At 44.2% G+C, this 25,662-nt stretch overlaps 1 protein-coding gene across 1 annotated transcript in view; it reads left to right on the top strand.

Annotated features, from left to right (window-relative positions):
- Window positions 1-25,303, top strand: part of LOC128686479 (collagen alpha-1(XVII) chain) — an 88,307-nt gene extending 63,004 nt beyond the window's left edge. The window contains exons 4-5 of the mRNA XM_053773427.2: window positions 1,718-1,871; window positions 22,152-25,303. Coding sequence (XP_053629402.1) covers window positions 1,718-1,871; window positions 22,152-22,489 — 492 coding nt within the window. The 3' untranslated portion in view covers window positions 22,490-25,303. The remainder of the gene's footprint in view (window positions 1-1,717; window positions 1,872-22,151) is intronic.
- The last annotated feature ends 359 nt before the right edge of the window (window positions 25,304-25,662 follow it).

Below are 25,662 nucleotides of genomic sequence, written 5' to 3'. Positions count from 1 at the left end.
ATTTGTAGCGTCGCCGGGGGGGGGGGGGTGACGCCATATTGAAATAGGAGGGACGAGACGATAGTGAACTCAGGAGAAATTATTTCGTAGCTCTGGAGGTTAAATGTGGTATAAACCTCTCAAATAGGAGCAAGAATAATCAGAGTTACAATCCTGTCGAATGTGAGAGACCAACGACTTGGCAGGATTTAGAAGTTAGATGTTAAAAGGGATAATAAGGAACCATCAATACCCACAGTTAAGTACTGCATTATATGTTGAAATTCTGGCCAGTAGTTTCCTCATATCTAGGCAGGATTTGTGGGTGACATAGCTGCACCAAGTGATCTCCAGACAAATTTGGTGAATGTTGGCAACATAAAATTTTCTCCTATGATGTATAAATACATACATATATTTATTATTCACGTCAATTTAACATACAGTCCACATAATTTATGTAAATATTACTACCAAAATTATTGATTATTTTTATTAAATTTGAAGTTAATAGAGGTCCAGAGTAACTTATGGGGTGTACGAGGTTAGTGGGCATCGAAGGGAGACATTCTCTAGGCGTCCTAAGGTGTCTCAAAATTCCTACATGCCTCGGTAGCAATTGGCAAGAAATAATTATCTTTATTACAAATTACTGGTATGTATTTACTGAGGCTCATACAGGTAATTAATATACCACAAGAGTCATGATGGCTACATGTCTCCTGTACACGGGTAGTCAAGATACTGGATTTCCAAATCGTAAACCTAAGGTGAACTCTTAAGTGTATAAAGAAGAGATATATATACATCAAGTGTATACACGCTGCTGCTACCTCTCAATGTATACACATAAAAGTATGTATACTTCACAGAATATATACATAGAGGGCAAGCAAATACTAATCAATTAATATTGAAATTTTCAGTGATATATTTAATCTGCAAAACCTATGCAAAATATGTCTTAATAATTTAAGACTTTTTAAATAGACTTACTTTTGTTTCCTCTAATCAAAAATATCCAGGTCGCTGTGTATCACATTTTCTTTCAGTTTATCTGGCTCATTACTAATAATATTAATCTGAGTGTAATTTGGCCGCTGGTGTGTAGTGGCAATCACAGCCTACAAGAAACGTACATTTTCCAGATTTTAAGCAAATTTCTCCACTTTGTTTAGGTTTGGTTAAGTTAGACTGTCGTTTCTTATCAAAAGTTCACCAAGGATAACACAGAACAATGTCCATAATTACGTGGTACTTAATAGGTTTTTGAAACAGAAGAACCACTGAGCACATTTAAAACAGTCACGTTTGCATGCCACTGTCTGCCATGTACTTGATGTTCTTAGCAAAAGTAATGTACCGAAAGCTGATTAGGAGGATGGGATGGGATGTACATTATAGGCATGTACAAAGATCTGGTGTACTTTTGTTCAGTAAACTTCAAAGACTTCATATTCAGAATGATTATGTAGAAATGCAACACTTAGAAATTAGAATTATTCAATACTTATGACGACCAAAAATGTATATTTTATCTCCCTGGCTTACCTACGTGTCGACCTCTGGCTGTGTTTACACCTGGCTTACCTACGTGGCGACCTCTGGCTCTGTGTACACCTGGCTTACCTACGTGTCGACATCTGGCTGTGTGTACGCCTGGCTTACCTGCATGTCGACCTCTGGTTCCTGGGCCGCCGTGTGCGTGTCCCTGACGTTGTGTTGTGGCTTGGTTCAGGTGGGTTACAGCGGGTGCTCGTGTGCGGACCTGGCCGCCCTGGCTGCTCAGATCACTATCTTCGAGGATGATGTGAAAACCATCGTTGAGATGGAGAACAAACTTACACTTATCGCTACGGCCATCAAGCAACTCGGCATCTGGGTGGACTCAGGTTAGCCTGCCTTCCTACCCTGCCTTCCATCCTATCTGCCTTCCTACCCTGCCTTCCATCCTATCTGCCTTCCTACCCTGCCTTCCATCCTATCTGCCTGCCTACCCTGCCATCCATCCTATCTGCCTTCCTACCCTGCCTTCCATCCTATCTGCCTGCCTACCCTGCCTTCCATCCTATCTGCCTGCATACCCTGCCTTCCATCCTATCTGCATGCCTACCCTGCCTTCCATCCTATCTGCATGCCTACCCTGCCTTCCATCCTATCTGCCTGCCTACCCTGCCTTCCATCCTATCTGCATGCCTACCCTGCCTTCCATCCTATCTGCCTGCCTACCCTGCCTTCCATCCTATCTGCCTTCCTACCCTGCCTTCCATCCTATCTGCCTGCCTACCCTGCCTTCCATCCTATCTGCCTTCCTACCCTGTCTTCCATCCTATCTACATCCCTACCCTGCCTTCCATCCTATCTGCCTTCCTACCCTGCCTTCCATCCTATCTGCCTTCCTACCCTGCCTTCCATCCTATCTGCCTTCCTACCCTGCCTTCCATCCTATCTGCCTTCCATCCTATCTACCTTCCTTCCTACCCTGCCTTCCATCCTATCTGCCTTCCTACCCTGCCTTCCATCCTATCTGCCTTCCTACCCTGCCTTCCATCCTATCTGCCTGCCTACCCTGCCTTCCATCCTATCTGCCTTCCTACCCTGCCTTCCATCCTATCTGCCTTCCTACCGTGCCTTCCATCCTATCTGCCTTCCATCCTATCTGCCTTCCATTCTATCTGCCTTCCATCCTATCTGCCTTCCATCCTATCTGCCTTCCATTCTATCTGCCTTCCATTCTATCTGCCTTCCATCCTATCTGCCTTCCATCCTATCTGCCTTCCATTCTATCTGCCTTCCATTCTATCTGCCTTCCATTCTATCTGCCTTCCATCCTATCTGCCTTCCATTCTATCTGCCTTCCATCCTATCTGCCTTCCATCCTATCTGCCTTCCATCCTATCTGCCTTCCATCCTATCTGCCTTCCATCCTATCTGCCTTCCATCCTATCTGCCTTCCATCCTATCTGCCTTCCTACCCTGCCTTCCATCCTATCTGCCTTCCATCCTATCTACCTTCCTTCCTACCCTGCCTTCCATCCCTGCCCAATTTTACTTTAAACTATATTGATCAAACTTATTGTAAACTTCTTTTATTGACCATTTTTATTCTATACTTTTTTAAACTAGTATTTTCAACTACAACTTTTATATTATCCTGTCTACCATCTTACTAGCATATTATAACCAAGTCATTGCCATTTTTATTTTTATCATATTTTTTTTATTATTATTCTTTTGCTACCTTAACTTGTATATTTTATCTTGTCAATTTAAATCTAGTTATACTCTAATTCTTGTAAACAACTTATATAACACCTTAGTGCAATTACAATTGAGAGTCTTGTGCCTTTTTTATATTATTGGATTAAACACAGTTGTACTATAGTCAACACCAAATTCACTATATTAGACCATAGTGCAATTACTAGTGAGAGACTGGTGCTATTTTTAATTTGTATTTTTATATTATTAGATTAAACCTATTGTACTATAGCTCTTTCTAGGTCAAAACATAGACTCCACAAAAGTCATTATTATACCTTAGTGCAATTACAAGTGAGAGTCTTGTTCTATTTTTAATTTGTATTTTTATATTACTAGTTTATACCTAGTTGTACTTTAGTTCATTCCAGCACAACACATAGACAACATCAACTTCATTATGTGTAGTAGTGACTGTACTCTATATGACCAAAATACTCTAGCTATATACTTGTCCAAACTTCCCACCACTACAGATATCAGTACTAGAACTCATCACACAACTCAGGATATAAATAACCATAATTTAAACCTAGAAGATGATTGATCACGTTGACCCTGATCTAAACCTCCATAATCTGACACCCAATCAAAACCTATTGGAAAGTAACTGCCTTTATTACACAGCATCACAAGCCAGCACTATCCTAAACAATGCTAAAAGTCTATCAGTACTTAACTACAACATCAGGTCCTTAAGCAAACACTATGATGACCTCCTGGCACTCCTTGAATCACTAAAGACACCCTTCTCCTGCATTATTCTTACTGAGACCTGGCTTAAGCAGGACACAATAGATATCTACCCTCTACCAGGATACACAGCAATTCACAACTGCAGACCAAACCAAGTTGGGGGTGGTATTGCAATCTATTACTCTAACCAATTATCTTGTATTAGCACCACTTGCTTTAGTGATGAATATGGGGAATACATTTTTGCTAATTTTACTGTAAAAAACCTTAAGACACCTATAACAATCGGTGCCATTTACCAGATACCTCACACAAACATCCCAAATTTCAGTGGGAAATTAAAGTCACTAATAACAAACAGACAAATGAATAAGCACCACCTTCTCTTAGCTGGAGACTTCAACATCAACCTTGCCTTACTAGATGATCAGCCTGTAACTGATTTCATCAACAATATGAACAACACACTTCCCATACCAACAATAACTAAACCAACCAGGCTCACTGAGACAAGTGCAACCATAATAGACCACATATGGACCAATATACTAGCCCCCCTTAAATCAGGGATAATCACAGATAGCACTACAGACCACTACCCTACCTTCCTCCTGACAAACATTAGTAAACCACCACTTGAATACAACAGTCTCATTTAGACTCCATGACGAGGCCTCAATAAGGAAGTTCACAACTGACCTAGAGACTTGACTGGCCTACAGAATTCTCCAAGGCCAATGGTATTGATGACTGGACAGACATTTTTCTTAACAAATTACTTAGACTATACAACAAACATTGTCCTATAAAAACGAAACAGATCACAAACAAACGGCTTGGTTGCCCATGGCTAACCAGCAGCATTCTGAAATCCATTGACAAGAAACACCAATATGAAAAGCAATATAGACAGGGCTTAATACACAAAGATATTCTTAAACACTATTCATCAGTTCTCACCAAAGTAATAAAGAAAGCCAAACAGCTATACTACTCCAGTAGATTCACAGACACTAGAGGAGATATAAAAAAGACCTGGAAAACACTCTCTCAGATTCTAGGGACCCACAAACTGAAAAAAAACAAGAATATTGTCCTAACTAAACCTAATGAAACACCACTACATCCCACTGACACAGCTAACAAGATAAACGACGACTTCTCAACCATAGGATCTAATCTCGCCAATAAAATCCCACATACCAATGCCCATGCCGGTAACTACCTAGATGGGAATTTCCCAAATTCCTTCTATCTTGCACCAACTGAGCCCTCAGAAGTCACCGAGATTATAAAGTCATTTAAAAATAACTCAGGGAATCTGTCTCATGTCCCACCATTACTGTACAAGCGAGCGGCCCATATCCTTTCTCATGCTATTTCATTACTTTTTAACAAGTCACTAGAAACTAGCACCTTCCCGAAACTACTCAAGATGGCAAGGGTTACACCAATACATAGAGGTGGTGACCCTACAGACTTAAACAACTATAGGCCAATATCAAACTTACCATTGCTATCCAAAATCTTTGAGAAACTCGTGCACAGGAGACTATATTCATTTATAACAGCACAAAACATACTCAACCCCTGCCAATTTGGATTCAGGAAAAATAAAAGCACTAATGATGCAATCATAAAAATGCTAGATCTGCTTTACACAGCATTGGAAAATAAGGAATATCCACTAGGAATTTTTATTGACCTAAGAAAAGCTTTTGACACAGTAGACCACGACATCCTACTCCACAAACTTGACCATTACGGTATAAGAGGCCATGCGCTTGCTTATTTCAAATCTTACCTTACTAATAGGTATCAGTATGTCACCATTAACGACACAGCATCAACAACACGGCCACTTGATACTGGAGTTCCGCAGGGAAGTGTCCTTGGTCCCCTGCTCTTCCTCATACACATCAATGATCTTCCAAACGTATCCCAACACCTGAAACCCATTCTCTTTGCTGACGACACGACATATGTCATCTCTCACCCTAATCTTGCCACCCTCAACACCATTGTTAACGAGGAGCTGATCAAAATATCGACTTGGATGACAGCCAATAAACTTACGCTTAACACTGACAAAACCTACTATATTATGTTTGGTAGCAGAGCAGGAGATGCACAAATTAACATTAAGATCGACAACACTCTAATTACCAGACATAATGAGGGCAAATTCCTAGGCCTATACCTTGACAACAACCTGAATTTCAGCACCCATATCCAACACATAACCAAAAAAGTATCCAAAACGGTTGGGATCCTCTCCAAGATACGATATTACGTGCCGCAAAATGCCCTTCTCACACTATACCACTCACTTATTTATCCATACCTCACCTATGCTATTTGTGCTTGGGGATCAACTGCAGCAACACACCTAAAACCAATAACAACCCAACAAAAAGCTGCAGTAAGAATAATCACTAAATCCCATCCCTGGCAACCCCCCCCCCCACTCTTCATAGATCTAAACTTACTCCCTGTTCAGTACATCCACACTTACTACTGTGCAATCTACATCTACAGGACCTTAAACTCCAATATCAACCTTGACCTAAAATGCTTTCTTGATAGTTTTGACAGAACCCACAGGCATAACACCAGACACAAACATCTCTACGACATTCCGCGTGTCCGACTAAACCTTTACAAAAATTCAATGTATGTCAAAGGCCCTAAAATCTGGAACACCCTACCTGAGAACTCTAGAACTGCAGACACATTCATCACCTTCAAAACTACCATTAGAAAACATCTTATCTCCCTGATACACCCTGTCAACTAATTATACGAATACCACCTGGTGGTTCACACTTACACTCACTCACCCATTTGACCATAAACAGAAATATTAATCTCAATCTTAAAATAATGAATCCTATGATACTCCAATACTGAAACTATGTATTGTGCCAAAACAAAAGCATTCACATTGCTAAACTCACAAACAAGTATTTAGTCACTTAGCCATAATACCAACTTACCTCATAATTTGTAATATTTTAAAATAAAGAATTAAACTAAGTCTGCCCGAAATGCCTAGCCATGCTAGGCATTCTAGTGGTACACACGGTAATTATTTAACTACATGTAAACCACACAATAACCAAATTCTGTAAATTCAACATTGTAATCCTTATAGAGAATAAACTTTGAATTGAATTGAACTGAATCCTATCTGCCTTGCCTTCCATCCTATCTGCCTTTCCTCCTATCTGCCTTCCTACCCTGCCTTCCTACCCTGCCTTCCATCCTATCTGCCTTCCATCCTATCTGCCTTCCATCCTATCTGCCTTCCTTCCTATCTGTCTTCCTTTCTACCCTGCCTTCCATCCTATCTGCCTTCCTACCCTGCCTTCCATCCTATCTGCCTTCCTACCATGCCTTCCATCCTATCTGCCTGCCTATCCTGCCTTCCATCCTATCTGCATTCCTACTCTGCCTTCCATCCTATCTGCCTTCCTACCCTGCCTTCCATCCTATCTGCCTTCCTACCCTGCCTTCCATCCTATCTGCCTTCCTTCCCTGCCTTCCATCCTGTCTTCCTACCCTGCCTTCCACCCTATCTGCCTTCCTATCCGGCCTTCCATCCTATCTGCATCCCTACCCTGCCTTCCATCCTATCTGCCTTCCTACCCTGCCTTCCATCCTATCTGCCTGCCTACCCTGCCTTCCTAACCTGCCTTCCATCCTATCTGCCTGCCTACCCTGCCTTCCATCCTATCTGCCTTCCTACCCTGCCTTCAATCCTATCTACATCCCTACCCTGCCTTCCATCCTATCTGCCTTCCTACCCTGCCTTCCATCCTATCTGCCTGCCTACCCGGCCTTCCTGCTCTGCCTTCCCTCCTACCATCCCTCCTACCTTCCCCTCCTGCCATCCCTCCTACCTTCCCCTCCTACCTTCTTCGTGGGTTTTCATCCTTCGTTCTTCCCTTCCTTCCCGTCTTTATTCCCCTGCTTTTTTTTCTTCCTTCCCTCTCTTGCTCCCTAGCTTTTTTCTCCTTCCCTTCTATCCCTCACTTCTCTACCCTCCTGTCTCCCCCACTTCTCTACCCTCCTGTCTCCCCCACTTCTCTACCCTCCTGTCTCCCCCACTTCTCTACCCTACTGCCTTCCCCACTTCTCTACCCTACTGCCTCTCCCACTTCTCTACCCTCATGTCTCCCTCACTTCTCTACCCTCCTGTCTCCCCCACTTCTCTACCCTCCTGCCTCTCCCACTTCTCTACCCTCCAGTCTCCCCCACTTCTCTACCCTCCTGTCTCCCTCACTTCTCGACCCTCCTGTCTCCCCCACTTCTCTACCCTCCTGTCTCCCCCACTTCTCGGCCCTCATGTCTCCCCCACTTCTCGACCCTCCTGTCTCCCCCACTTCTCGACCCTCCTGTCTCCCCCACTTCTCTACCCTTCTGTCTCCCCCACTTCTCGTCTCCCCCACCCTACCCTTCTGTCTTCCCCACTTCTCGACCCTCCTGTCTCCCCCATTTCTCGACCCTCCTGTCTCCCCGACTTCTTGACCCTCCTGTCTCCTTCACTTCTCTTCCCTCCTGTCTCCCCCACTTCTCGACCCTCCTGTCTCCCCGACTTCTCGACCCTCCTGTCTCCCCCACTTCTCGACCCTCCTGTCTCCCCCACTTCTCTACCCTCCTGTCTCCTTCACTTCTCTTCCCTCCTGTCTCCCTCACTTCTCTACCCTCCTGTCTCCCCCACTTCTCGACCCTCCTGTCTCCCCCAATTCTCGACCCTCCTGTCTCCCCCACTTCTCGACCCTCCTGTCTCCCCCACTTCTCGACCCTCCTGTCTCCCCCACTTCTCGACCCTCCTGTCTCCCCCACTTCTCGACCCTCCTGTCTCCCCCACTTCTCTACCCTCCTGTCTCTCTCACTTCTCGACCCTCCTGTCTCCCCCACTTCTCGACCCTCCTGTCTCCTTCACTTCTCTTCCCTCCTGTCTCCCTCACTTCTCTTCCCTCCTGTCTCCTTCACTTCTCGACCCTCCTGTCTCCCCCACTTCTCTACCCTCCTGTCTCCCCCACTTCTCTACCCTCCTGTCTCCCCCACTTCTCGACCCTCCTGTCTCCCCCACTTCTCGACCCTCCTGTCTCCCCCACTTCTCTACCCTCCTGTCTCTCTCACTTCTCGACCCTCCTGTCTCCCCCACTTCTCGACCCTCCTGTCTCCCCCACTTCTCGACCCTCCTGTCTCCCCCACTTCTCTACCCTCCTGTCTCCCTCACTTCTCGACCCTCCTGTCTCCCCCACTTCTCTTCCTTCCTGTCTCCCCCACTTCTCTTCCCTCCTGTCTCCACTTCTCTACCCTCCTGTCCCCCCACTTCTCTTCCCTCCTGTCTCCTTCACTTCTCTTCCCCCCTGTCTCCTTCACTTCTCTACCCTCCTGTCCCCCCACTTCTCTTCCCTCCTGTCTCCTTCACTTCTCTTCCCTCCTGTCTCCTTCACTTCTCTTCCCTCCTGTCTCCTTCACTTCTCTACCCTCCTGTCTCCTTCACTTCTCTACCTTCCTGTCTCCCCAATTCTCTTCCCTCCTGTCTCCCCTACTTCTCTTCCCTCCTGTGTCCTTCACTTCTCTTCCCTCCTGTCTCCTTCACTTCTCTTCCCTCCTGTCTCCCTCACTTCTCTTCCCTCCTGTCTCACTCACTTCTCTTCCCTCCTGTCCCCCCACTTCTCTTCCCTCCTGTCTCCCCCACTTCTCTTCCCTCCTGTCTCCCTCACTTCTCGACCCTCCTGCCTCCTTCACTTCTCGACCCTCCTGTCTCCCTCACTTCTCGACCCTCCTGTCTCCCCCACTTCTCGACCCTCCTGTCTCCCCCACGTCTCTACCCTCCTGTCTCCCTCACTTCTCGACCCTCCTGTCTCCCCCACTTCTCTACCCTCCTGTCTCCCCCACTTCTCTACCCTCCTGTCTCCCCCACTTCTCTACCCTCCTGTCTCCCCCACTTCTCTTCCCTCCTGTCTCCTTCACTTCTCTACCTTCCTGTCTCCCCCACTTCTCTTCTCTCCTGTCTCCCCCACTTCTCTACCCTCCTGTCTCCCTCACTTCTCGACCCTCCTGTCTCCCTCAGTTCTCGACCCTCCTGTCTCCCCCACTTCTCTACCCTCCTGTCTCCCCCACTTCTCGACCCTCCTGTCTCCCCCACTTCTCGACCCTCCTGTCTCCCCCACTTCTCGACCCTCCTGTCTCCTTCACTTCTCGACCCTCCTGTCTCCCCGACTTCTTGACCCTCCTGTCTCCTTCACTTCTCTTCCCTCCTGTCTCCCCCACTTCTCGACCCTCCTGTCTCCCCGACTTCTCGACCCTCCTGTCTCCCCCACTTCTCGACCCTCCTGTCTCCCCCACTTCTCGACCCTCCTGTCTCCCCCACTTCTCGACCCTCCTGTCTCCCCCACTTCTCTTCCCTCCTGTCTCCCCCACTTCTCTACCCTCCTGTCTCCCTCACTTCTCTTCCTATGCTCCAGAGTCGCGCCAAGTTCTCAACGGGCGTCAAGTTTATCAATATTCGTCAAGTTAGGAAAACATTGTCCACTTTGCTCAGATTTTTAGCCATTACAAAGTCTTCTATGAATCTGTTGAAATCTAACAGAACTTAGAATCTAGATTTTCTAGTTCACTCTTTGCTAATCTTTGCTAATATCTGACAACTAGTTTAGTGACTTAGCGACACTTTCAGAATTTTCTTGACGTCTCTAGAGTTTGTTAGTTTTATGTCCAAAACTGGATATATTTTTTTGCGAATATTTTCCCTAGCAAGTGCCAAAAGGTGCCAACAAGCACTACAGACGGAAACAAGTGCCAACAAGCGCCAATTTCCAAGAAGGGCTAACCAGCGGTAAGTGCCAAAAAGCGCCAACAAGTGCCTAAACGTGCTAACAAGAACCAAGTGCCAAAAAGCGCCGAGTGCCAACAAGCGCCACGAAGGGTCAATAAGCGCCAAGTCCCAAAAAACGTCAAGTCCCAACAAGCACCAGCAAGTGCCAAGAAGTTCCAACAAGTGCCAAGAAGTGCCCAACAAGTGCCAAGAAGTGCATAAGAAGTGCCCAACAAGCACCAGCAAGTGCCAAGAAGTGCCCAACAAGCACCAACAAGTGCCAAGAAGTGCCCAACAAGCACCAACAAGTGCCAAGAAGTGCCCAACAAGCACCAACAAGTGCCAAGAAGTGCCCAACAAGCACCAACAAGTGCCAAGAAGTGCCCAACAAGCACCAACAAGTGCCAAGAAGTGCCCAACAAGCACCAACAAGTGCCAAGAAGTGCCCAACAAGCACCAACAAGTGCCAAGAAGTGCCCAACAAGCACCAACAAGTGCCAAGAAGTGCCCAACAAGCACCAACAAGTGCCAAGCGCCAACAAGTGATGGAAGAACACTGACATTAACGGTGCTAAAGTTGTGAAAACTTTAAAACATCCTGGAAGACACTTTAGTAAAGTTTATGATGCAGTGGTGGTGTTTAGTAGTGGTGTTTAGTGATCTTCAGTGGTGGTGTTTAGTAGTGGTGTTTAGTGATCTTCAGTGGTGTTTAGTGATCTTCAGTGGTGGTGTTTAGTAGTGGTGTTTAGTGATCTTCAGTGGTGTTTAGTGATCTTCAGTGGTGGTCTTCAGTGGTGTTTAGTGATCTTCAGTGGTGGTCTTCAGTGGTGTTTAGTGATCTTCAGTGGTGGTCTTCAGTGGTGTTTAGTGATCTTCAGTGGTGGTCTTCAGTGGTGTTTAGTGATCTTCAGTGGTGGTCTTCAGTGGTGTTTAGTGATCTTCAGTGGTGGTCTTCAGTGGTGTTTAGTGATCTTCAGTGGTCTTCAGTGGTGTTTAGTGATCTTCAGTGGTGGTCTTCAGTGGTGCTTAGTGATCTTCAGTGGTGGTCTTCAGTGGTGCTTAGTGATCTTCAGTGGTGTTTAGTGATCTTCAGTGGTGGTCTTCAGTGGTGCTTAGTGATCTTCAGTGGTGGTCTTCAGTGGTGTTTAGTGATCTTCAGTGGTGTTTAGTGATCTTCAGTGGTGGTCTTCAGTGGTGCTTAGTGATCTTCAGTGGTGGTCTTCAGTGGTGTTTAGTGATCTTCAGTGGTGGTCTTCAGTGATGCTTAGTGATCTTCAGTGGTGATCTTCAGTGGTGCTTAGTGATCTTCAGTGGTGGTCTTCAGTGGTGCTTAGTGATCTTCAGTGGTGGTCTTCAGTGGTGTTTAGTGATCTTCAGTGGTGGTCTTCAGTGGTGTTTAGTGATCTTCAGTGGTGTTTAGTGATCTTCAGTGGTGGTCTTCAGTGGTGTTTAGTGATCTTCAGTGGTGGTCTTCAGTGGTGTTTAGTGATCTTCAGTGGTGGTCTTCAGTGGTGTTTAGTGATCTTCAGTGGTGGTCTTCAGTGGTGTTTAGTGATCTTCAGTGGTGTTTAGTGATCTTCAGTGGTGCAGTGGTGTTTAGTGATCTTCAGTGGTGGTCTTCAGTGGTGTTTAGTGATCTTCAGTGGTGGTCTTCAGTGGTGTTTAGTGATCTTCAGTGGTGGTCTTCAGTGGTGTTTAGTGATCTTCAGTGGTGGTCTTCAGTGGTGTTTAGTGATCTTCAGTGGTGGTCTTCAGTGGTGTTTAGTGATCTTCAGTGGTGTTTAGTGATCTTCAGTGGTGGTCTTCAGTGGTGCTTAGTGATCTTCAGTGGTGGTCTTCAGTGGTGTTTAGTGATCTTCAGTGGTGGTCTTCAGTGGTGTTTAGTGATCTTCAGTGGTGGTCTTCAGTGGTGTTTAGTGATCTTCAGTGGTGGTCTTCAGTGGTGTTTAGTGATCTTCAGTGGTGGTCTTCAGTGGTGTTTAGTGATCTTCAGTGGTGTTTAGTGATCTTCAGTGGTGGTCTTCAGTGGTGTTTAGTGATCTTCAGTGGTGGTCTTCAGTGGTGTTTAGTGATCTTCAGTGGTGGTCTTCAGTGGTGTTTAGTGATCTTCAGTGGTGGTCTTCAGTGGTGTTTAGTGATCTTCAGTGGTGGTCTTCAGTGGTGTTTAGTAATCTTCAGTGGTCTTTAGTAATCTTCAGTGGTCTTTAGTGATCTTCAGCGGTCTATAGTGATCTTCAGTGGTCTTTAGTGATCTTCAGTGGTCTATAGTGATCTTCAGTGGTCTATAGTGATCTTCAGTGGTCTTTAGTGATCTTCAGTGGTCTTTAGTAATCTTCAGTGGTCTTTAGTGATCTTCAGTGGTCTTTAGTGATCTTCAGTGGTCTTTAGTAATCTTCAGTGGTCTTTAGTAATCTTCAGGGGTCTTTAGTAATCTTCAGTGGTCTTTAGTAATCTTCAGGGGTCTTTAGTAATCTTCAGGGGTCTTTAGTAATCTTCAGGGGTCTTTAGTAATCTTCAGGGGTCTTTAGTAATCTTCAGTGGTGTTTAGTGATCTTCAGTGGTCTTTAGTGATCTTCAGGGGTCTTTAGTAATCTTCAGGGGTCTTTAGTAATCTTCAGGGGTCTTTAGTAATCTTCAGGGGTCTTTAGTAATCTTCAGGGGTCTTTAGTAATCTTCAGGGGTCTTTAATCTTCAGGGGTCTTTAATCTTCAGGGGTCTTTAATCTTCAGGGGTCTTTAGTAATCTTCAGGGGTCTTTAGTAATCTTCAGGGGTCTTTAGTAATCTTCAGTGGTCTTTAGAAATCTTCAGTGGTCTTTAGTAATCTTCAGTGGTCTTTAGTAATCTTCAGGGGTCTTTAGTAATCTTCAGGGGTCTTTAGTAATCTTCAGGGGTCTTTAGTAATCTTCAGGGGTCTTTAGTAATCTTCAGGGGTCTTTAGTAATCTTCAGGGGTCTTTAGTAATCTTCAGGGGTCTTTAGTAATCTTCAGGGGTCTTTAGTAATCTTCAGGGGTCTTTAGTAATCTTCAGGGGTCTTTAGTAATCTTCAGGGGTCTTTAGTAATCTTCAGGGGTCTTTAGTAATCTTCAGGGGTCTTTAGTAATCTTCAGGGGTCTTTAGTAATCTTCAGGGGTCTTTAGTAATCTTCAGTGGTCTTTAGTAATCTTCAGGGGTCTTTAGTAATCTTCAGGGGTCTTTAATCTTCAGGGGTCTTTAATCTTCAGGGGTCTTTACTAAAGACCCCTGAAGATTACTAAAGACCCCTGAAGATTAAAGACCCCTGAAGATTAAAGACCCCTGAAGATTACTAAAGACCCCGGAAGATTACTAAAGACCCCTGACGAGTACTAAAGACCCCTGAAGATTACTAAAGACCTGACGATTACTAAAGACCCCGGAAGATTACTAAAGACCCCTGAAGATTACTAAAGACCCCTGAAGATCACTAAAGACCACTGAAGATCACTAAACACCACTGAAGATTACTAAAGACCCCTGAAGATTACTAAAGACCCCTGAAGATTACTAAAGACCCCTGAAGATTACTAAAGACCCCTGAAGATTACTAAAGACCCCTGAAGATTACTAAAGACCCCTGAAGACTACTAAAGACCCCTGAAGATTACTAAAGACCACTGAAGATTACTAAAGACCCCTGAAGATTACTAAAGACCCCTGAAGATTACTAAAGACCCCTGAAGATTACTAAAGACCCCTGAAGATTACTAAAGACCCCTGAAGATCACTAAAGACCCCTGAAGATCACTAAAGACCACTGAAGATTACTAAAGACCCCTGAAGATTAATAAAGACCCCTGAAGATTACTAAAGACTCCTGAAGATTACTAAAGACCACTGAAGATTACTAAAGACCACTGAAGATTACTAAAGACCACTGAAGATCACTAAAGACCCCTGAAGATTACTAAAGACCACTGAAGACCACCACTGAAGATTACTAAAGACCACTGAAGATTACTAAAGACCACTGAAGATTACTAAAGACCACTGAAGATTACTAAAGACCACTGAAGATTACTAAAGACCACTGAAGATTACTAAAGACCACTGAAGATTACTAAAGACCACTGAATACCACCACTGAAGATCACTAAACACCACTGAAGATTACTAAAGACCCCTGAAGATTACTAAAGACCCCTGAAGATTACTAAAGACCCCTGAAGATTACTAAAGACCCCTGAAGATTACTAAAGACCACTGAAGATTACTAAAGACCCCTGAAGATTACTAAAGACCCCTGAAGATTACTAAACACCACTGAAGATCACTAACCACCACTGAAGATTACTAAAGACCCCTGAAGATTACTAAAGACCCCTGAAGATTACTAAAGACCCCTGAAGATTACTAAAGACCACTGAAGATTACTAAAGACCCCTGAAGATTACTAAAGACCCCTGAAGATTACTAAAGACCACTGAAGATTACTAAAGACCCCTGAAGATTACTAAAGACCCCTGAAGATTACTAAAGACCACTGAAGATTACTAAAGACCCCTGAAGATTACTAAAGACCCCTGAAGATTACTAAAGACCCCTGAAGATTACTAAAGACCCCTGAAGATTACTAAAGACCCCTGAAGATTACTAAAGACCCCTGAAGATTACTAAAGACCCCTGAAGATTACTAAAGACCCCTGAAGATTACTAAAGACCCCTGAAGATTACTAAAGACCCCTGAAGATTTCTAAAGACCACTGAAGATTACTAAAGACCCCTGAAGATTACTAAAGACCCCTGAAGATTACTAAAGACCCCTGAAGATTACTAATCTTCAGGGGTCTTTAGTAATCTTCATGGGTCTTTAGTAATCTTCAGTGGTCTTTAGAAATCTTCAGTGGTCTTTAGTAATCTTCAGTGGTCTTTAGTAATCTTCAGGGGTCTTTAGTAATCTTCAGGGGTCTTTAGTAATCTTCAGGGGTCTTTAGTAATCTTCAGGGGTCTTTAGTAATCTTCAGGGGTCTTTAGTAATCTTCAGGGGTCTTTAGTAATCTTCAGGGGTCTTTAGTAATCTTCAGGGGTCTTTAGTAATCTTCAGGGGTCTTTAGTAATCTTCAGGGGTCTTTAGTAATCTTCAGGGGTCTTTAGTAATCTTCAGGGGTCTTTAGTAATCTTCAGTGGTCTTTAGTAATCTTCAGGGGTCTTTAGTAATCTTCAGGGGTCTTTAGTAATCTTCAGTGGTCTTTAGTAATCTTCAGGGGTCTTTAGTAATCTTCAGGGGTCTTTAGTAATCTTCAGGGGTCTTTAGTAATCTTCAGTGGTGGTTAGTGATCTTCAGTGGTGTTTAGTAATCTTCAGGGGTCTTTAGTAATCTTCAGGGGTCTTTAGTAATCTTCAGGGGTCTTTAGTAATCTTCAGTGGTCTTTAGTAATCTTCAGGGGTCTTTAGTAATCTTCAGGGGTCTTTAGTAATCTTCAGGGGTCTTTAGTAATCTTCAGGGGTCTTTAGTAATCTTCAGGGGTCTTTAGTAATCTTCAGTGGTCTTTAGTAATCTTCAGGGGTCTTTAGTGATCTTCAGTGGTCTTTAGTAATCTTCAGTGGTCTTTAGTAATCTTCAGTGGTCTTTAGTAATCTTCAGTGGTCTTTAGTAATCTTCAGTGGTCTTTAGTAATCTTCAGGGGTCTTTAGTGATCTTCAGTGGTCTTTAGTGATCTTCAGTGGTCTTTAGTAATCTTCAGTGGTCTTTAGTAATCTTCAGGGGTCTTTAGTAATCTTCAGGGGTCTTTAGTAATCTTCAGGGGTCTTTATTAATCTTCAGGGGTCTTTAGTAATCTTCAGGGGTCTTTAGTGATCTTCAGGGGTCTTTAGTAATCTTCAGGGGTCTTTAGTAATCTTCAGGGGTCTTTAGTAATCTTCAGGGGTCTTTAGTAATCTTCAGGGGTCTTTAGTAATCTTCAGGGGTCTTTAGTAATCTTCAGGGGTCTTTAGTAATCTTCAGGGGTCTTTAGTAATCTTCAGGGGTCTTTAGTAATCTTCAGGAGTCTTTAGTAATCTTCAGGGGTCTTTAGTAATCTTCATGGGTCTTTAGTAATCTTCAGTGGTCTTTAGTAATCTTCAGGGGTCTTTAGTAATCTTCTGTGGTGGTCTTCTGTGGTGGTCTTCTGTGGTGGAGATCTTCAGTGGTGGTGGTGGTCTTCAGTCTCCCTCAAATGTTTCACCACTTGCACTCTCCCTCAAGTGTTTCACCACTTACAGTCTCCCTCAAGTGTTTCCACACTGTAATTCGCTGCCTACAGATTCACTAGGGCTAATTAAAATTGCATACAATACTGACAAGTTGGTAAGACACATGAGGAACAGTTAAGTACATGTATCTATTTCAAAACGTTTCGCCCACTTAAGGGTGATGGACTGATTACATCGTCTTCACATCTCTACTGCTTCTGCCAACTTACTCGACTGAAGAAACCTGCTACAGCGAAACGTTTCTGTTGCACATGTGTCTTACCTGCCCACCAGGGTTGTCTGGAAGATTAAATAACAGGGATAATGCTCATCATGATATATATTGTTTAGATATTGCAAGTATAGCACTTGGTAATCGTGGGCGGCCCTTGCCTGCAGTTTTGGGCTGGTATAGCGCCTCACAACCTCGTAATGGTTAGTTCAATTCACTCAACATCTAAACTAAATAGGTGCATGCAAGTACAATAGAGACTTGCCTGGCTCATTATAACGGGAGTCTGTGATGTCTTGATGTCACTTAGACCGAAATCGTCGATTTGATTGAAGAGATGACGCTGGACGCCTCCACTTCGTAGTCTGCTTGGCACACGTCGCCTGACGGCTAACGCTAATGAGCTACACGGAAATAGTGCTCCCGTGAGGTACTTGCTACACTCGTTGAAATGTCCGTATCTATTTACGGCAGGACGAATGACATTTTCCTGGAGATCGTCAATCAACGGCACGGGAAACACGGACACGAAATTGGCCACGAATGTTTTCTACGTCCGGTGGCCGGGGTAGGGCAGCACCCGGCCACCTCGTCACATTTTCACTGTTGCTGACAGTGTCGATAGACATTACTGCCAGCTCTCTCAACTTAACACATTCAAAATAGGCTGATTCCTTCAGACTGAGATGCGGATTTATGAAAATAATTCCCCCAGGTGTCAGTTCCCATGCATATATTGTCGGATTTCTCCCCGGTCTTGAGAAATCGCCATTTTCTCAAACTTCTGTTCATAAAACTTGCAGACAAATCCTATGAACACTCCTACAGAGGGTAAATTCTGCGGTACATGTGCGTCTCGTGTGTCACATTTTATCAGCTATGAAACTAATCCCATTAGAGGGTATCTGATTATGCTGGATCAGAGACACATGTTAAGATTAAGAGACATTCTGGAATGTACTAATTGAGGTTGTGTAGTAGCGCATAAGACCTTTTTGAGCTCTGCTAGTCCAGAGGATGCAGGTCATGACCCGTTTCATCCTCACAGTATGGGGGGGTCACTGCCCCAGTGGGCGTCACTATCCCCAAGGGGCGTCCATCCCGCTGGGTGTTAGAGAAAATTTTTCTCCACAGATCTTCAGTGGTGGAGGCCTTCAGTGATTTTCAGTGGTGATCTTCAGTGGTGGTGGTGGTATTCAATGGTGATTTTCAGCGTTGGAGATCTTCGGTGGTAGATCTTCAGTGGTGGTCTTCAGCGGTAGAGATCTTCAACGGTGGGGATCTTCAGCAGTGGAAGTCTTCAGCAGTGGAGGTCTTCAGCAGTGGAAATCTTCAGCGGTGGAGATCTTCTGTGATCTTCAGTGGTGGAAGTCTTCTGTGGTAGAGGTCTTCAGTGGTGGAAGCGGTGGAGGTCTTCAGCAGTGGAAGTTTTCAGTGGTGGAGGTCTTCAGCGGTGGAGGTCTTCAGCGGTGGTGCTCAGCGGCGATCTTCAGCAGTGGTGGTCTTAAGCAGTGGTGGTCTTAAGCAGTGGTGGTCTTAAGCAGTGGTAGAAGTCTTCATTGGTGGAAGTCTTCATTGGTGGAAGTCTTCAGTGGTGGAAATCTTCAGTAGGTGGAGGTCTTCAGCGGTGGAGGTCTTCAGCGGTGGAGGTCTTCAGTAGACGAGAATGGAACTACAATAAAGATTGACTTGAGGAAGACGTTGTGTTTATGGCAACAAGGCAACAATGGCAACAAGGGTGGGGTTGGCCTGTATGTCACCGAGTCGCTCATTTGCATAGAACTAAACACCTCAAATGATGTAGTTGGAGTTTTGGCGGTAAAGACTGAAAACCAAAACCTTGTCATTGTGGTAGTATACAAGCCTCCAGATGCAACTTCCCGGCAGTTCCAGCAGCAGCTTGAGAAAATTGACCAGTGTCTGGAAAATCTGCCAACTCCTGCCCCAAACATCCCACTACTAGAAGATTCAACTTGAGACACCTAAAATGGAGGAGTATAGCAAACAATGTATCAGAAGAGATCACCCCAGGAGGCAGCTCAGACGAAAATTCACACACACACGAACTAATAAATCTCTGCACCAAATTCACCTTAAGTCAGCAAATAGTAGAGCTAACAAGACTAGAAAACACCCTGGACATCTTCACTAACAATGACGATCTGATACGTAATATAACTGTATCAAAGACAATACACTCAGATCACAACATAACAGAGGTACAGACATGTATGCACAGGGCTCCGGACCAGCAAAATGTGAGCAGTCATGGTCTCTTCACGAAATTCAATTTCAATAACATACAAAAAGGAAATTGAAAATAAAAACAAAATACTTCTTCTCTTATGCCAAATCTAAGGGTAAAACAACATCCAGTATTGGGCCCCTGCTTAGGCAGGATGGGACATACACAGATGACAGCCAAGAAATGAGTGAGATATTAAAGTCCCAATATGACTCAGTGTTCAGTGAGCCACTGCCCAGACTAAGGGTCGACAATCCAAATGAATTCTTTATGAACGAAATCCATAATTTGGTCACCTCAAAAATCTCGGATATTATCCTAACTCCGCAAGACTTTGAAAAGGCAATAAATGACATGCCCATTCACTCTGCCCCAGGCCCAGACTCATGGAACTCCGTGTTCATCAAGAATTGCAAGAAGCCCCTATCGCGTGCCTTCAGCGTTTTATGTAGAGGGAGCATGGACACAGGGGTCATCACACACACACACACACACACACACACACACACTAAAAACAACAGACATAGCCCCACTCCACAAAGGTGGCAGTAAAGCAGTTGCAAAGAACTACAGACCGATAGCACTAACATCCCATATTATAAAAATCTTTGAGAGGGTTCTAAGAAGCAAGATCGCCAACCACCTAGATACCCATCAGTTACACAACCCAGGGCAACACGGGTTTAGAGCAGGTCGCTCCTGCCTGTCCCAGCTACTGGACTACTATGACAAGGTCCTGGATGCTGTAGAGGATAAACAAAATACAGATGTAGAATACACAGACTTTGTAAAAGATTTCGACATGTGTGATCATGGTGTAATAGCACACAAAATGCGTGATAAAGGAATAATAGGAAAAGTCCCAGGCAGCCACGGTAAAAAGCTCTGCTCCACAAGGCACAGTACTCGCTCCCATTCTATTCCTCATCCTCATTTCTGACATAGACAAAGATGTAAGCCATAGCTCCGTGTCTTCCTTTGCGGATGACACCCGAATCACCATGGCAGTGACTTCCATCGAAGGCACCGCGAGACTCCAAGCGGACATCAACCAAATCTTCGAATGGGCCACTCAAAACAATATGAAGTTCAACGAGGAGAACTTTCAACTACTCAGATATGGGAAACTTGAGGAAATTTAAAAATGTATCAGGGTATACGACAAATTCTAACCATACAATAGAGCGGAAAAGTGATGTGAAGGACCTGGGAGTGATAATGTCAGAGGATCTCACCTTCAAAGATCACAACAATGTATCTACCTCATCTGCTAGAAAAATGATAGGATGGATAATGAGAACCTTCAAAACTAGGGACGCCAAGCCCTTGATGATTCTCTTCAAATCGCTTCTGCTCTCTAGGCTGGAATACTGCTGTACACTAACGGCCCCCTTCAAGGCTGGCGACATTGCAGACCTGGAGAGTGTACAAAGAACTTTCACTGCACACGTAAGTACGAAATGGCACCTAAATTACTGGGAACAGTTGAAGGTCCTTGATCTGTATTCCCTCGAACGCAAGCGAGAGAGATACATGATAATATACACTTGGAAGGTCGTGGAGGGATTGGTACCAAACCTGCACACGAAAATTACTCCGTATGAAAGCAAAAGACTCGGCAGGAGATGCAACATTCCCCCCGATGAAAAGCAGGGGGGCCACGAGTACACAGACAACACAATAAGTGTCCGGGGCCCAAGACTGTTCAATTGCCTCCCAGCATACATAAGGGGGATTACCAATAGACCCCTTGCTGTCTTCAAGAAGGCACTGGACAGGCACCTAAAGTCAGTATCTGACCAACCGGGCTGTGGTTCGTACGTCAGCTTGCGTGCGGTCAGCAATAACAGCCTGATTGATTAGACCCTAATCCACCATGAGGCCTGGTCTCAGACCGGGCCGCGGGGGCGTTGACCCCTCGAAACCCTCTCCAGGTAAACTCCAGGAAGGTAGATTATATTGGACAGGGTCTATAGACAGATTATGCTGGACAGGGTAGACAGATTATGCTGGACAGGGTAGACAGATTATGCTGGAGAGGGTAGACAGATTATGCTGGACAGGATAGACAGGTTATGCTGGACAGGGTAGACAAATTATGCTGTACAGGGTAGATACGATACACAACAGGAGGACAAGTGTGCCATAAGTATAACAAGAAACACTTCAGCTATATTATAAAACAGAGAGAATCACCAGAAGTGGAATTTGCAACTTCAGACGTCATAAGGTCAAATTATGTTGAAGCAGTGGAAAGTTTAGTCTCTGTCGTAACCCGCAATGTCAACACGGGATACATATGGCAGGCTGTCAACATTTGTAAATATAAGACAAATTTTTTTTTTTTTTAGTGTGAGTATAGAGAGAGCGTTGTCAGCTTATTACTTGACAAAGCTCTTCACACACACACACACACACACTAAAGGGCAAGACGATCCATCGAGGGGAAAAGGGAGGTGTGTTGATCCTGATGAAGGTCTCTGGAGTTAAGGAAGTCGTGGTGCTCTTACCTTCCTTGAAGAATACTTGTTTATCTCTGATTCTCAAGGCTTCCCCACGGACATAATCATTATAATAATAAAATAATTAAAAAAATATATATAAAAAAATAAACTATAATAATTAGGTAAGAAAATAAATTACTAGAAATGCAAAATCAAGTTTGTAGCGACTGATAACTGCGGGTTTGACAGGTAATCAGTAATGTATTTGCAGGTGTGAGGGGCCCTCAGGGCCCTGACGGCCCTCCAGGATCTCCAGGTCCTGCAGGACTTCCTGGCGAGATTGGCCACAAGGGCAGCATTACCAGCAGGACCCGCCAGGGTGTACCGGGGCCCCCAGGGCACCCAGGACCCCCGGGCCCTCAAGGACCCATAGGCGAAACCGGCGACTGTATCAAGGGCAACAAGGGCACGAGAGGCAAGAAGGGCGAGCCCGGTTCACAGATCCCGGGACATAGGGGCCTTCCCGGACCCCCAGGACCCAGGGGAGACCCAGCCCCAGACCTGAACGCCGTTCGTGCTGCTGCTGCTGCTACCGTCAAGAAGCAATAACCTAGACTTAACTTGGTATTCTCAAGGAGACACATTAACTCACACGTGAGCATGTTACAGGTTAATAATCTTCATTCACAACAGCCTCTGCTAGTCCAGTCTACCGCAAAGTTTACCAGGATGTAATTTAGTTTAACTAGGCTAAGTTAGAGGTACAGTTTGCTTTGAATGATTTGTTTTGAGAAGTATGTGTGTTCGATAATACGAGACTACCCTGATCCTGTCCTTCCTCAGGCTGTTGAGGACTGCTGTGTAAGGTCTTCTGATGTAGATTAGATTCTGCCGACGAAGTGGCTAGTGTATTGTACACCCTATATCCATCCCGTAGACGGTAGCTCAAGAGCATATGGATACGCAAATGGTCTAGGAACTAGGTCCCAAATGGGTTTACAGGAATACATCTGGATTTTTATATCTTCAGTTAGGGTCTTCTGTATTCTGCACAAGTCGGAATTTTTAAGACTGGGTTTACTAAGATGAGCGATCGTTCTAGCCTGTCACCCACACTGTTTATAAATATTAGAAAGTGTTGGTGAATGAATCAGTGACAGAAAACCAGCTCAAGCATCGTCTGTTCACTCAAGTCTCAGAGATAAAGTGCCAAGTGTTTGGTTGAGTTAAAGGGCGACAACTTTATTGGCTGTTTCTAATGAAAGTATTACTAAAACATTTCTCGAAGTCTTGTGAATAACTGCAGGTTGTGAGAAACCTCATACGAGTCGTAAAGGAGTTGTTGAACAGCGACCCTGGCTACGGTCGGGACTTTGTGCATATAAGATTGAAAAGCGTGAATTAGTCCAGCCTTCTGACAACACCATAAAAAAGACTAATAGACAGCATGTCAGGAGAAGCTTTCAAGTAAGTTTTTCATAGGTTGAAACAATCAAGAAAATAAACCATACCACCGGTGGGGTTAGAACCCGCAATCAGATAAAAAAACTCCAGACCTATGCGCTACCCACTGGTCCAGTGGCTAGCGCGTCGGTCTGGAGTTTTATGACTCAGATCGCGGGTTCTAACCCCACCATGGTATGGTTTGCAATCGTGGGTCAGTCAAGAAAATTTTCGATTCATTTAAAAAATGAATCTGGAAATCGATGGTGAACCTCCAGAGATGTTTGCTCGATATAGCAGATGATGACTTCATGACAGAACTTTTTTTGCAAGCGTCATTTTCAAAATGGTCAGTTTTTCTTATTTCCAGCAGCAAAACCATGACTGGATGGCTTACGGTGCTGGATGGTTTTATGAAAGGAGGAGCGGAGTTCCACGCTAGAGGTCGTTACTGATACTGCCATCATCCACCTCTACTTCAATCGAAAGAACTTGGCGACAGCAGAAATTCAGCCTCACACTGACTCACTCCACTAGATGGAGCTCACACTGAACTCCATCTAGTGGAAGACACCGAATTCTCAGTCGTTCCAAGTCACCTGCCAGGAAACGGAACGAAAATATCAACAGTATTTACTCTACCATTCACAAGTCCAATGGCTCTCTCGGGGACGAAATATTTTCACGAGTTATGTTACCGAGAATGAAACTATATTTTCCACTGAAAGGATAAATAATTCTGTGACTGACCACTTCAGAGGTCAACCCAGACTCCTTTATAAACGACAGACACTGAAATTTTAAGGTTGGTTTGTGGGTTTCAAGTGTGAAGGTTGGTTTATGGGGTTTAAATGGTGGCCTAGTCCAGAAACCTTGATGTTTTGCAGGTTTCTGTTACTGCTTAAAATATATATTCTCACCTTCATTCATTATTGTTTGTATTTTATAATTGGTGATAATGAGTGTTAACGTAACCTAATATAGCGGGAGAGAAAATCGATTTAATCTCGAGTAATAAACAAAATCCGCAAGAACGTTAGCATTAGGAGGTTTAGCAAGGATGATCCCTGGCTGACAAGCCTGGCTGGCAAGCCTGGCTGACAAGCCTGGCTGACAAGCCTGGCTGACAAGCCTGGCTGACAAGCCTGGCTGACAAGCCTGGCTGGCAAGCCTGGCTGACATGCCTGGCTGACATGCCGGGCAGACATTTCCTAGCATAAATTTAAGCCAGTTAAACACTGATGAGCAGAGAACTCAGACCATAAGTGATACTAATGAAGAGATTTCTTCATCTGGAGGGTAAGTTCAAGGGAGTAACTACATCATCCTGTAAGCTGAGTGAATTTCTGGAAATCGTTCACAGTTATTAAACCAGGACCTGACAGAAATTTTCCAGAAACTCTTAATACATATGAAAAGTAAGAGGAATCGAAGATGAATGGTTCAGAACCGACAAGTTGATAAATTAGACACGTGCAACATTTGGGTATCTTAAAGATATCCAAATGTTGCACATGTGTCTAATTTATCAAGAAGAATCGTTAGTTATCAAAACAATTTAATCTTCACAAACACATATGAGCAGGAAAGCTTTTGATTTAGACATCCACAAAACTGGGAAGGTTGTTGATGAATTCCTGGAATAACTTCGCCTCGAGGAAAGTCAAACTTGGCTACTCACTGGGGAGGTTTCTTTGTCATTTCTGGACACACCTGCAGGTAAACCAGAGAAGCTCAGTATCTGTTTCCAACTCCTTACTGAGGCAGAATTTTCTTGCCTGGTTGTGATCAAGACAATAACAAATGTTGTTTTGGCTCAGAGTATTACATCAGCTGAGGACTACTGAACCAACTCAGAAAATGAAACTTGAGAGTAACAATGAATTTTCGTCTCTCTCTCTGTATTTTTTTTTTTATCTTATTAACGAACAATATTTGTTGTTCAATATGCATTTTCACATAATAAAATACTGAATAATTTGTTTTAACTTTGATTTACTGAAATCTATTCAAAAGTAATCTCAAGTATACATATCTTTACGTTTTATCATAAGTCTGAGGATCCCCCGGCCCTGAAGGTGGCCACTTCAGCCTGGCAGTTCCAGGGACTGAACACCTGTGTTACACAAAAACATTCCACGCACACCACCACGCCAAGCATATGCATTTACGTAGCCTGCTGGAAAGTGATGGACGGAAGGAGAGGGAGAGGAAGCAGGTATTAGCTAGAGCAAATCCTCAGAGGCAAGGATGTCACTAACATGATAATAAAATCTTTAATTCTACAAGTACATGTGCAAGGTATACAGACCATAGCTGACATCAATGACATACCACTA

Source organism: Cherax quadricarinatus, chromosome 17 (genome assembly GCF_038502225.1).
Source record: "Cherax quadricarinatus isolate ZL_2023a chromosome 17, ASM3850222v1, whole genome shotgun sequence".
NCBI classification, from domain to species: Eukaryota; Metazoa; Arthropoda; class Malacostraca; order Decapoda; family Parastacidae; genus Cherax; species Cherax quadricarinatus.
This window is presented reverse-complemented; position numbering and strand designations above follow the sequence as displayed.